Here is a 12,731-nt window from a genome sequence, read left to right as displayed (position 1 = left end):
CAATCTCCAAATCTCCAATACAAAACAAGGGAAATAGAGCAGCCGTGTTCACGGGTTACGTATACTTGATAAAATAATACGATAAATGACATCGGAGTAAAGCTGAACTGCCGAAAAAAAAAAGAAAAAGAAAGAAAGAAAGAGAAAACTCCTGCGGGAGTCGAACTTCTCGCCGTCCGGGTATGGAGTTATTAACACCCAGCGCGCTAAGCGATTACGCCACACGGCTATCCTGAAGATCCCATGAGAAACTTGAATATATGATAATACTATCGTGACACTGCTGATTGAGATGGCGCTATTCAACTTCCCACAAGTGGCCGCGTGGATTCGACCAATATACAGTTGCAAAGAACAATCGGGAATCGTTCCGTACAGATTGCGTTCTCATTTTCAGTCTTTAACTACAAAATTGTCGACCTGATGAGAAGATTTGAAAATATAAAATGCATGATGACTGCAGCTTATTGTCTGAGCTACAACATACTTAAGTTTCAGAGGGAATGAAGCAAAATCAGATGAGGTAAAGGTGCTTAAACGTTGTCAAGTGAATGCATGGTTCTAAAAAAAATCACCTCCCATAGACATAACACGTAAACCTGTCCAATTTTGAGTCTTTACCTTTAATCACAATTTCTAGTATGATGACGTCATCATATTTCAAAACCATCACATGGACTTGAGAGGCAAATGTTCAAAGTACAACATATCTGAATTTGGGATAATATTGAGCTTAAACAACAGAGATACGAGCAAATGAATGTCAGAAACAGTACCTCAAAAAAATCAATTCCACTTTTTTTATTTAAAATGACGATATGATGACGTCATCGCGTTTTACTGGCAATATTGATACTTGGAATGTTATTTACAATTCATATACTTTTGTAATATGCAATAGAAATATAGGGTCAACGGACGATTTACAGAGCTATGGCGAAATAAACAAAGACATGTTTTTTCACTATATTTGCAGAAAGACGCGCACGCGGAATTTCAACTTTGACGCCAGTGCATTCCTTTGTTATAGGTCGAAATCGATCGGAAATCAATGGATATTGTTACTCAAAGTATCAGGAATCCAAATCAGTAAAAAAAAAATGCATTTTCATGTTGCTTACGGGCTCTGCGCGCGAAATTGCGCGGACGGACGCGCACGCGAGAAAATGTTTGAAACGCTTAAAATTGTCTGAAACTTCGAGATTTCCCATTGGGAAGTCGTTTTGAGCCTTTTAAAATTTTGACGCGCACTTACGCGCACGTAATGATGACCTGTGTAACTAGCGTTAAAAAGTAAGATAGAGCGTGACCTGAACTTCATGTCCACCGAAAATGATACAGAAATGACATCTAGTTATGAAGTTATGATCGATCATGTGACAAGGTCCGAAAATCACAAAATGGCGCCTAGATGACGTCATAGATATGTTACCGTCATGAAAACCTTATTGTGGCTAGATTTTGTCATGAGACATGTTGACTGAAAATGTCATGTTATTTCGTAATGTCATTCTTGAGATATTGACGACACAAAATTGTCCAGAAAGAAAGAAGAATAAAAAAAAATAAAGAGAGATTTTGACAATCACAATAGGTGATACGCTGATAGCGTATCACCTAACAAGTGTTTGGTACATTTCATATGAAGAATTGGGTCGTAGAATGCCAGATGTCGAGTATTTTGATATGTCATTAAAACTGACCTGTATTCGAAGAATAGTTTTAGGAACATGATGTCAGTAATTTAATGCAGTCATTAAACATAGCTATTTGAAGTAGGGTTTGGCGATGAATATTTTTCATTTTTATCCCACGAAGGTTCAAATCCATTTTGGAAAGATGTATCTTATGCCATGTCCCTATTATGTCGTGCAAAGGGATCTGATTTCTTAACTTGTCCATTGTGGCGAAATAGTTCTATTCAAATCGGGCAGAAAACTGAATTTTTCAAATCTTGGCATGAAAAAGATATCAGGTATATTAATGATTAGGTTGATAACCAGGGAAATTCTTTGACCCGTGAAGAATGTGAACGGAAATTTTGTTTGAAACTTAATTACCTGTCATATTATTCGGTGTCGGTACAGTGGTTATTTTCAAAGATGTGAACAAAATATTGTAGATCCGTTATTGCCGTCACATAACATTGTCAGAATACTACTGCAAGAATTAAAGGATGTAGGTGTATTTATAAAGCGTTCTTCTTGGAAAAACAAAAATTTTACCTTTGTTATGTTCTAAATGGGAACCACATTTGATAGTCCCCCTGAAACTGTAAAAATGGAAAAGTATCACATTATGATATTTCGTTTCACTCTGGACATTGGGTGGAGATATTTTCAGTATAGTAAATAGGATTTTGTTATTAGATAAGCAACTGTATAAGATGAAAAAAAAGTCATAATAGTAATAAATGTTCGTTGCAACTGATTGACAAATAGCCCTACATCGACGTAAATAAGCACTGAATTGATCAGTGTTTTAGTAGTAGCCATGATAAAAAAGAAAAAGAAAAAAAAAAGCTCGGTGGTCTAGTGGAGATGACGCCTGTCCGGAGATCAGGAGGTCGTAAGTTCGAATCCTGCTCGAGTATGTACGCCCATGATTTTTTTATCATGGCTACTACTAAAACACTGATCAAGTCAGTGCTTATTTACGTCGATGTAGGGCAATTTGTCAATCAGTTGCAATGAAAACATCTCGACGGAAGAATTCCATTAAAGGAGACCTCCAGATGATTTTCAGATTTTTGCATTTGAACAACTATAAATCAGTTATATTGAGGACAGAGTTTCAGAATTTATGATAACTGGGATGAAGAATAAGAATATTTTCAAAATTTAGAACAAATTGCAATGAACAAGGATGATGACATAGCAGAGTCACCATAAGTATGCATGAGTTGGGGCTCAAGGAAGCAGAACAAAAGAAGAAGGCATGCATAGATTATACACACGTGAACTCGCAAGCAAGCGGTATTGTAATAGAATTACACTGCTGCATTTGTGAAATATGTGAACCTCCTTTGTCATCGTCCTTGTTCAGTGTAATTTGTTTAAGGTTTTTCAAAGTATTGTTTCTCTGATCAAGAACCACAATAAATTCCACAAATCTATACATGGAGTTGTCAATTTATGTACTACATGATGTGAAATTATGAAAATCGTCTGGAATGTCCCTTTAATTTGATAAATGTTCGTTTTGTAAAGAAGAGTTGGAAGATATTGTACATTTCTTTTATGAAAGTGAAAGTAGTAAGTCAATCTGGAATGAAACTGAAAAATGGATTTAATGAAGGTTCTAGAGCACAGATAAATTTTAGTCTGGAAAACTTATTTTTGGTTTTAAAGAAAAGAGAAACGACGCTCTTGCTTTTGTGTTGTGATTTTGATTAAGCAACAACTGTTTGTACAAAAGTTTAAAAAACAAAATCCCTACGTTTAACTCTATGAAGAAAAAAAATTGAATATTAAGCAGATGAGAGATATTCATTCTGTATCGGGTACTCTCAAAAAGTTCAGTTTAAAGTGGCGGTCACTCCAACATTTGTTTGTGTAAATGTTTACGAGAGAAATGTTAAGAAAAAAAAAAGATTATGATTGAATATTTTGAGTTGTACTATGATGACATGGAGATGATAAAATAGTCCATAGAGGGCTAACAAGTTTGGAAAAAAAAAAAAGTAAAAGCAGGGGAGAAAAGAGGGAAAACTCAATAATTATCCCGACCGATTTGAAGGTGGAGAAAATAGCATACATACGGCATATACAATTGCTTCAATTCTGTGAACCCTTCCAAATCACTTTTTTTCCTAATCCATGCGAGCTCATTTAGCGTGCTTCACGTTATATCCGGAACCCTAACTAAAAGCTAGAGATGCTTTTCTGTTTTTGTTTCCTTTTCATTGGCTTATACAAGCAAGCTATTGCTATAAGTCGTCGTCGGCCGTTGGTCATGTGTGTGTACACTTTACATTTTCAGTTTCTTCTTTGAAACCCATGACGGATTTTCACACACAAAAAAGTAGCACCCCTATAGAGTGATAAATCTCAATCTGTTGAAATGAGCACCATGTCCCCTCGGCCCCGGGGGCCCCCAGGCGGACCCAAAGTCCCCAAAGCAAGGAATAATATTTGAAAAATCTTCTCCAGAACCAGGTACATGTTGTATAGCTATTATTGCCGGGGTGATATTGTTCAAACGGGGCACCATTTGCCCATATGGGGGGGGGGGGGGGGGCAAAAGTCTGCAATGTTTCTGAATTATTGCAAAGTTGGTTATTTCTTACTGTCTCCGACTAACTTTTCACTATTTGCCCTCGACGATTTCTTCGGTTTTAATCCCTTTCTCGATAATCTCTCCGATTCAATCTACCACTGGCTTACCGCAGACGTCGATGAATGCATCAATGGAACGAATGACTGTGACGCCAATGCCCTGTGCAACAACACCATGGGTGGGTTTACATGCACCTGCTACGAAGGTTTCGATGATGTTAGTCCAGACGAGGAAGGCACGGGAAGAGCGTGCACCGGTAAGAAATCATGTCGAGTTAAATCCATCCTCTCTGGATCACAATTACCATTATTATGTTGTTATTGCATAGCAAACCTTTCTCACTTTTGAACAAGAACTGCCTGAACTTGATCAAAAAGATATTTCATTCTTTTCCATTTCCGTTTTCATTCCGGTATAGCTGAATTAGAATTAGACATTAACTGATAATTCAGACTGATTCTTGTGCAACATCAACTATGGAAATGGCCTATATACTGTTAGTTAGACCATTCACTTTAAAAGTCAGACTGACAGGGTAAAACAGAATCAAATGCAAGATGCAAGTATGATATGGATATAAACTGGAAGAAAATGTTAAAGGCGTGTACAGACTCTTATTTCTGATGAGGCTGGATAGTTTATCAGAGTAGCCGTAAAACACTATATAATAGAAGCACATAATACAGTTTTCTAACTATACGCGACTTCCATCCACTAGCGACATGTGAAAATACGGTCAGTGGCTACACGTGCGGCTGTCCGGACGACTATACAGCGTCTGGACCACGCTGCAAGACAAACAAGTATCCATCCGATGTTTGGTGAATAACATCAGTAATCTGAATCCAACTCCCAGTTGAACAATATTATGACGTATCTACACTTGGAATTTATCACAAATAATTAAAAACCTTAATGGACAAGTTCACCTTCATTAACATAAGGATTAAGAGAATGCAGCAATATTAGTAGAACACATCAGTGAAAGTTTGAGGAAAATTTGACAATCGATGCAAAAGTTATGAATTTTTAAAACTTTTGTGTTGGGACCGCTGGATGAGGAGACTACTAAGGCTTGTGATGTCATATGAGTACAACAGTATAAAGAAAATGTAAAGAAAATTCAAACATATTTTCACTTTTTTTCGCATAATAAAAGAGCACTTGACTTGCCTCTTTCTAAAGGCAATGGGATTAATATTACCCATAACATATGTCAGTAACGAGTCAAGGGAATGTGTACTTTTTTCAAAAGATGAAATTTTGTGAAATTCTCTTTACATTTTCCTTATATTGTTGTACGCATGTGACATCATACACTGCAGTAGTCTTCTCATCCAGCGGTGACTGCACAAAAACGTCAAAAATTCATAACTTTTGAACGGATCGTCCGATTTTCCTCAAACTTTCAATGATGTGTTCTACTAATATTGCTACATTCTCTCAATCCTTATGTTATGAAGGTGAACTTGTCCTTTAAGTGTAGTCGCTCTTTTTCACACTTTTCTGCTGACTTGAAGACGACACCTTCAGCAATTTTGAGGTAATGCTTATCGCCATCGCCAGCCCAGTCGGTTTTGTCCTCCTTGTAACAATCGTCATGTGTTGCATGGTGGCCTTCAGAAGGGACAGAATTAGACGCGACAAGGTCATGTTTGACGCTCAGCAGACGGATTTCCATCCGTGGGCGAGTGAGCCACGAATTCAGCTGCACGGAAGACGTTCGCTCTATGTCGTATCTTCGCGTAGTTCCTACGAGAAGGAACCAGTCGCCTCAAACTCATCCGTTGTCCGAAACATTCCGCACTTGTTGGTAAGTTGACTAAGCCTTCTAGCAGCCATATCAAAGTCATTTCTATAAAGACGAATTAAACTACATTCTTGTCTATTAGAGTCCTTATGGCGAGAGTCTTCGCGGGATCATTCAGGTCTTCATCAATACCCATTTATCAAAATAGTTAAAAGAATCCGCACTCTCTTCTTGATCTGATTTACTTGCATAAAAGCTTTATGAGGAACGATTCCTGTTTTGCGTCATTACAGTCTAGACGGTGGTGATGCTGATTATGATGACAATTATAATGACCAGAATGATCATCGCTGTTATCATAATTATCGGCGCGAACCAGACAGTAACCATAATACAATTTGTCGGTTAACTCAATATATGAGTGCCTAGCGAATAGCCAACTGACATAGAAGACTAACTATACTATTAACAGACCTGCGATTTCAACTTTATTGCGCAAATTAATTGACACTAAATTGGAGTGCAGTGATCACATATATTTATTTATGTATATATATATATATATATATATATATATATATATATAATATTTTCGTTGCCTACAAACTCTTGTTTTGAGTATTAAAATCTATTCATCAGTTCCTCTATAGCCATAAAATGAGGAATTGAACGTGCTTTAGAGTTTAGACACTCTTATATACCTTACTTCATTTTACTTGAAGTCATGTGACTATGTCAAAATATAATGTTGCTTGGGATCGATTATCTGGAGAATATTGTCTGCACCCCTCACTTCTTCTCTTCTCATCTTTTTTCTTTTCTTTTTCTTTTCTTTTCTTTTTTTTTTTTAGACACAGAGCGGCAAACCCAACAGAAGCAGTAAAAGGTCCGCCGGCGAGCAGTGGTACGACAACCCCAGCTTCTCTCAAGCCTATCTGGTGACTGGTGACGAGTTCCGACATGAACGGCCTACACCCTGAGCGTTTCCGAGATTACGAGCGAGTACCCCCAGGTACCTTAGTCCCATGTTGTCCATGTTGCAAGGCATCATGGGATTAGGGACGTGACTCTGATGTTAGTGGGCTGATGGTAGAATAGAATGGTGACTCCTACAATATGTCACGAGGTTTTAATTATTTCAAATCTAGACATTCTTGTATAAATTTCATGGTTATTTGGTGTTCCGGGGCTTCATCCCTTAATATACCTCAGAAGAATAACTTGTGCATATACCAGGTGTATACAATGATATTGGTAATCACAGAGGCGGATCCAGGAATTCCGTGAAGGGGAGGCGCCTTTACAAAATTAAAGGGGGCGCTCGTGCCCCATTTTTTTTTTTTTTTTTTTTTTGGGGGGGGGGGGGGGTTGTTTCAACAAAATATAAAGGGAGAGCGCGTCCGATGCGAACCCTTCTGGATTCGCCACTGTAATTAGATATACAATATACAATATATATACAATATACAATATATATACGATACATACATATATACATATATATACAATATACAATATACAATCATTAGTTAAAGACATGCAGGAATTAGGGAGGAAGTTGTTATGTCTCTCAAAGAAAGTGTATTGAGCATTGACACTTCTAGGCAACACCATTTCAGACTGAGTCTTGAAAGAAATATCATGGCCTCAAGTTATGATTCTTTTTATATACTCGATCATAACTCAGAGAGAACACTTCTAGCATGTTGAATAAAGTGAGATTTTGTTGTATCTTCCAAAGACCTAAAAAAAAAAAAACGAATCTCCCTTGATCGTGTTTGTACTATGGTCTCTTCAGTTATACTTCTGAAGTTATGAATAGATTTACTCCTCCCAACCTTGAGTGTCTTTTTTTTTTCTTTTCTAATGGAAGAGTACACTCATTATGTGAGTTTATCTCCGAGATGAACAACTCATACGTAAAGGATCGTATAGTTTCGGTTGAGACCTAATTTCAGGTTTCTAACATTTTTGGTGAGATAATGAGAAACCTCTTGTGAAATATGAAAGAGCATGTAATTCCATGAGGAAATCAACGTTTATTTGATGAAAACTTGTTTTGAAATGGCTGAGATATCCAAAACAGAGCATTCTAATAAAGTGTGGGACCAACATTTTATTACAATCGCTTTGTTTTACTTTGGTTTTGAATGTTTCCGTCATTCCAAACCCGATTTTCATCAAATAAACTTTGAGTTCCTCTTATAATGGTATACTATTTCATAAGTGTTTTCTTGGTATATCGCAAAAACTTAAAAGCCCAATTCTCATCTCCACCAACACTGTACCATCCCTTCAAGATAGAATCCTGTTACCTTTATCGAAGCTCACGAAATACGATACATTCAAGCTCAAACCATATGTTTATTCAAAGTTTTCTTTAAGCATCAAACGTCGAATTTGTTTGATTTTTCTTTCAACAAAATTCATAACAGCTCTGAATGGTCGCAATTATTATCATTACTTTGTTTTAAGTGCATTAGTTTCGCGTTAACTGGTGCTAGGATTTTGGTGCTTGTTTTTCTTGAATATTTGGTACATCAAATTACCAGCAAAAAAAAAAAGAGAAGTTCTACTTTGTTGGTTTTTCCTGAACTTCCTTTTTTGTGAGCATGTCACTCAACATTTATGCAATCACGATAAAAATCGTATAAGATCAACTGGGGAAATTATCTAATAAGTAATGTAGAAAGAGAAGACGAAAAAGCAGCGACAGCTGAGACAGGGAAGAAAATTCTATCATGCTCATTAGCTAGCAACGAAATACTTTTTTTTTCTCTTTTTCTCTTACTGAAACCGTTTATTTCACAATTCATCACATTCACTGAAGGAAACGAGACATCTTAAACATCGTATCGTCTTATCTATCCCTGTGATAGCAGTACGTGGTATAGTTCCTAGAGTATGTGTGTGGGGTTTTGGTTTTTTTTTCCTGTCTAGGGAATATTTTGGTATTTTTTCGGTCAGCAATTTGCACTCCGGAAAATATAATCTCTTGGGGAAAAATATAACCCGCGAGGATGCCAACTGTTACACCACACCTCATAAAGGCAAAATCTCAGAGAAATTATTTTAATCTGTGTAGTGTATCTTAAAGAACCATTCCGTATCATTCTTAATGTCTATATCTAATGCATATCCAAAATGTACATTCAAGCATATTATGCGAATATTCTCTTATATACATGTATATTATTATATATATATATATATATATATATATATATATATGTGTGTGTGTGTGTGTGTGTGTGTGTGTGTTCGGAAACACAATCTCTTGAAGAAAATGATATCAAAAACTGCCGCGGGGATGTCAAATGTAATGTATCACACCTCTGAAAATTGAGTATTTGTATAACTATGTAATATAATTTGAAACGAATAATTTCTACATTTTCATATCGTTTATGGTCCCAAAATGCATTCATGCATAATATGATATTATTAAATTATGATATATATTTGTGTGTGTATATGTTTTTGGAAAATATAATATCTTGGGGAAAATTGAATTTTCGCTGAGACGTCATGTGTTGTACAACACTTCTGGAAAAGGGAATATCAGTATAATGTATCTTATAAAACATATCGCTTTTATATTTATAAAATATAATAATGTCCAAAAATACTTTCATCCATATCAAACGAATATAATTCTTATGTATTTATTTTAATGTGTATATGCTTTCGGGAAAAATAACCTCTGGGGGGAAATAAAACTCCCGCGGAAAAACTATCTCTGATATTACGTCTCTGACAAGGCAATATCTGTATAATGTGTCGTGTAAAACGTATCATTCATATTTTTCTTGTACTTTATAAGGCCAATATATAAATCCATACATTATAATTGCACTCTGCTCTGTGTGTGTATATGCATTCATTATTATACAAATGATGCACAGGATAGAGTGCATTAGTGTAGGCGTAGTGCACTCGAGGGTATTTACAATTGTGAAACATGCACGAGGCGAAGCCGAGTGCATGTTGCACTACATTGTAAATACCCGAGAGTGAGCTACGCCTACACTAACGCCACGAAATAATCCTGTGCATCATTTGTTTTATAAAATGGGTCGAAAATTCGAAAACTAACATCATTTTTCAGCGTTTTTCACGTACCTTTGTGGGTCAAGACGTCCGAAGATGTTCGTCCCAAACTTTTACGCACGTCGCACTCGCGGAAGTCCCGCACATACAGTATAAGTATAATGGGGGGTTGGGTTTCCGGACACCCGCATGAAAACTTACTTATTTTACATAGACTATGCACCCTTTACCTTAAAGACTTGATATAGACTCCTCATATAGGCCTACTAGACAACATACTCTGAAAACGGCGTGAGAATTAACCTGCTAAATCGTTGGATTTGCTCTTCAAAGTGACTCCATGTACGCGTCCGGTCCCATAACGCTTGGTCTACTGTACTGTACAAAGTGTACGTATATGTATGGTATAGTACAGTATACGTACGTACGCCACATATGTTATGCACAAGGGAAGACAGGCCGGCAGCCCGAACTAGAAGTTGTTTACAGGATTGACAGCGCGTACGCGTATGCATGCAATTCATCAAAGGAGCCGCCGCGCGCACAGACGATCGGCAATCTACCATAGGATTACAGGCAGTGCAATAGTACTGAAGTAAAGGAAGGAGGTGTGTCTCATTTCAGAGCTTCCTATTGGCTACATTCTTGAACCCATTTTATAATATATTGTAGCAATGTTCTTATTGTGACCTACTTCTTAGCCACAGTCTATGTACATGTCCTTATTGTGACCTACTTCTTAGCCACAGTCTATGTACATTTAATGTAGCATGTTCTTATTGTGACCTACTTCTTAGCCACAGTCTATGCACATTTAATGTATTGACTATTACTTATGTGATGTGCCTGTAAATAAGTGCGTATTCTATTATTATTGAGTGATAACGAGCGCTGCGCTATTTGAGGTGCGCCTCTTTGTGCGTTTTCTGAGCGCGTCGCGCTCAATTTTTTAGCATTAGTGAGGTTCACACCTAGGTCCCTTTACCTTAAGGTTTTCTAAACCTCGAGGTTTTGTAAACTACGAGGCACTAAACTCCAAGTTAGCGTAGATGTAGACGCATGTAGTTTAGAAAACCACGACAAAACCTTAAGGCGAAGACACCACGACAACACCACAAGATTTCTTAGGGTGTTGTCGTGGTTTAAGCGCGTAGTTTAAGCGCGCTGTGGCAGCGCGCTTAAACTATGACAGATGTGAACGGAGTTTTGTTAACCACGACGCTCAGTTTTTTCCACAATAGTGTGCAACCCTATGTGCAAACTAGGCGCCCTTTATTTTCTATCGTAGTTATCTTTACCTCGAGGTTTTGCTAACTGCATGTAGGTGTGAACGGCATCGAAGTTTTGTCGTGGTTAGGGGAACGCATTTTTGCGCTCGTAGTTAGTATAACTACAAGTTTTTGGATAGGTGTAGACATGGCTATTGTTATCTCGTTGCTAAGACGTGGGATTCTACCAACGCAACTTGTCTTGCAGACATTTTTGAAAGATATATTTGGTAGATAGATACTTACTCACTCACTTGCCGACTTACTTACTAGACAATTCACAAGTCAGGAGATGATCCTATTATTTCCCGATATTTTTATTTATTACGAAGAGAGCTTGCCACCGATTTTTCCTTCAGAGACACTTTCATTTCGGACTTTGTTGTTCATCATCACGCGATTTCTTTGATCTGTCTGGCAACATCTCATCTCTTCTGCAACATCTCATCTCATCTCATCTCTTCTGCAACATCTCATCTCATCTCTTCTGCAACATCTCATCGCATCTCATCTCATCTCTTCTGCAACATCTCATTGCATCTCATCTCATCTCTTCTGCGACATCTCATCTCACCTCATCTCATATCATCTCATCTCATCTCATCGTTTCTCATCTCATCGTTTCCTGACTCTTTCTGAGGGCTCCCTCATCACTACCTTGTTTTCCTTGGCTTCTCATCTCCTAGAACTGTTACATCGCTATCGCTATTTCTACTGTTACATCGCTACCTGTTGCATCGTTGCCGGATCGCTACCGTTTATCACTGTGCACTGTCTCCTACCTGCAACGTAGTTATTCCAAGGACACTAATTTCTCATCAAAGCCTGATCTCTCCTGACCACCCGTTCGTATATAGATCTATTTAATAATATTTTCCATTGTAAAATATTAACATTTAATTGCCTTATTTTTAGGGGTTATTATTAGAGCATTCCTACAGTGTAAAGTGATCTCCGTTAGATTTTAATTAGATGAGTGTATATTGAAGTTCTCAGAGAGTGTAAAACGTGGTCTCTTAGATATTTTTGAATCTCAAGTACTCATTTTTGTCATTGTTTACAAACATATATAATTTCAAGTTTAGGTTTAGAAATCCACAGGAGAATCTGATATTTTATTCTTTTAATAATAAAAGAACATAATCGATTATTTGATTAATTCCTTTGTTTACATTTGTTGATATTTGTGTTGTCCCAACCGATTACTTATAATTTTTGGAGGTTAGACACGAAAGAATATGTTTAAATATATTGGGTAGTTTCAAATCCTCCACAATATTAATGTACAAGAAAACAAATGCAGTTGCGTGAGTTTGGGTGATGGTTATCAGGCTAAAACAGGTGTGTCTGTAAGTGTACGGCAACGGTAAAGCAGAACAAAAAGC

General features: G+C 37.1%; 1 protein-coding gene across 1 annotated transcript in view; it reads left to right on the top strand.

Annotated features, from left to right (window-relative positions):
- Positions 1-12,376, top strand: part of LOC140232205 (uncharacterized) — a 28,787-nt gene extending 16,411 nt beyond the window's left edge. The window contains exons 6-9 of the mRNA XM_072312342.1: positions 4,391-4,534; positions 5,799-6,091; positions 6,880-7,040; positions 12,033-12,376. Of these exons, the coding sequence (XP_072168443.1) occupies positions 4,391-4,534; positions 5,799-6,091; positions 6,880-7,008 (566 nt within the window). The 3' untranslated portion in view covers positions 7,009-7,040; positions 12,033-12,376. The remainder of the gene's footprint in view (positions 1-4,390; positions 4,535-5,798; positions 6,092-6,879; positions 7,041-12,032) is intronic.
- Positions 12,377-12,731: the final 355 nt, after the last annotated feature.

This window comes from Diadema setosum, chromosome 8, assembly GCF_964275005.1.
Source record: "Diadema setosum chromosome 8, eeDiaSeto1, whole genome shotgun sequence".
In the NCBI taxonomy this organism is placed as follows: Eukaryota; Metazoa; Echinodermata; class Echinoidea; order Diadematoida; family Diadematidae; genus Diadema; species Diadema setosum.
Note: the sequence above shows the minus strand (reverse complement) of the source record. Positions and strands in the feature narration are given on the sequence as shown.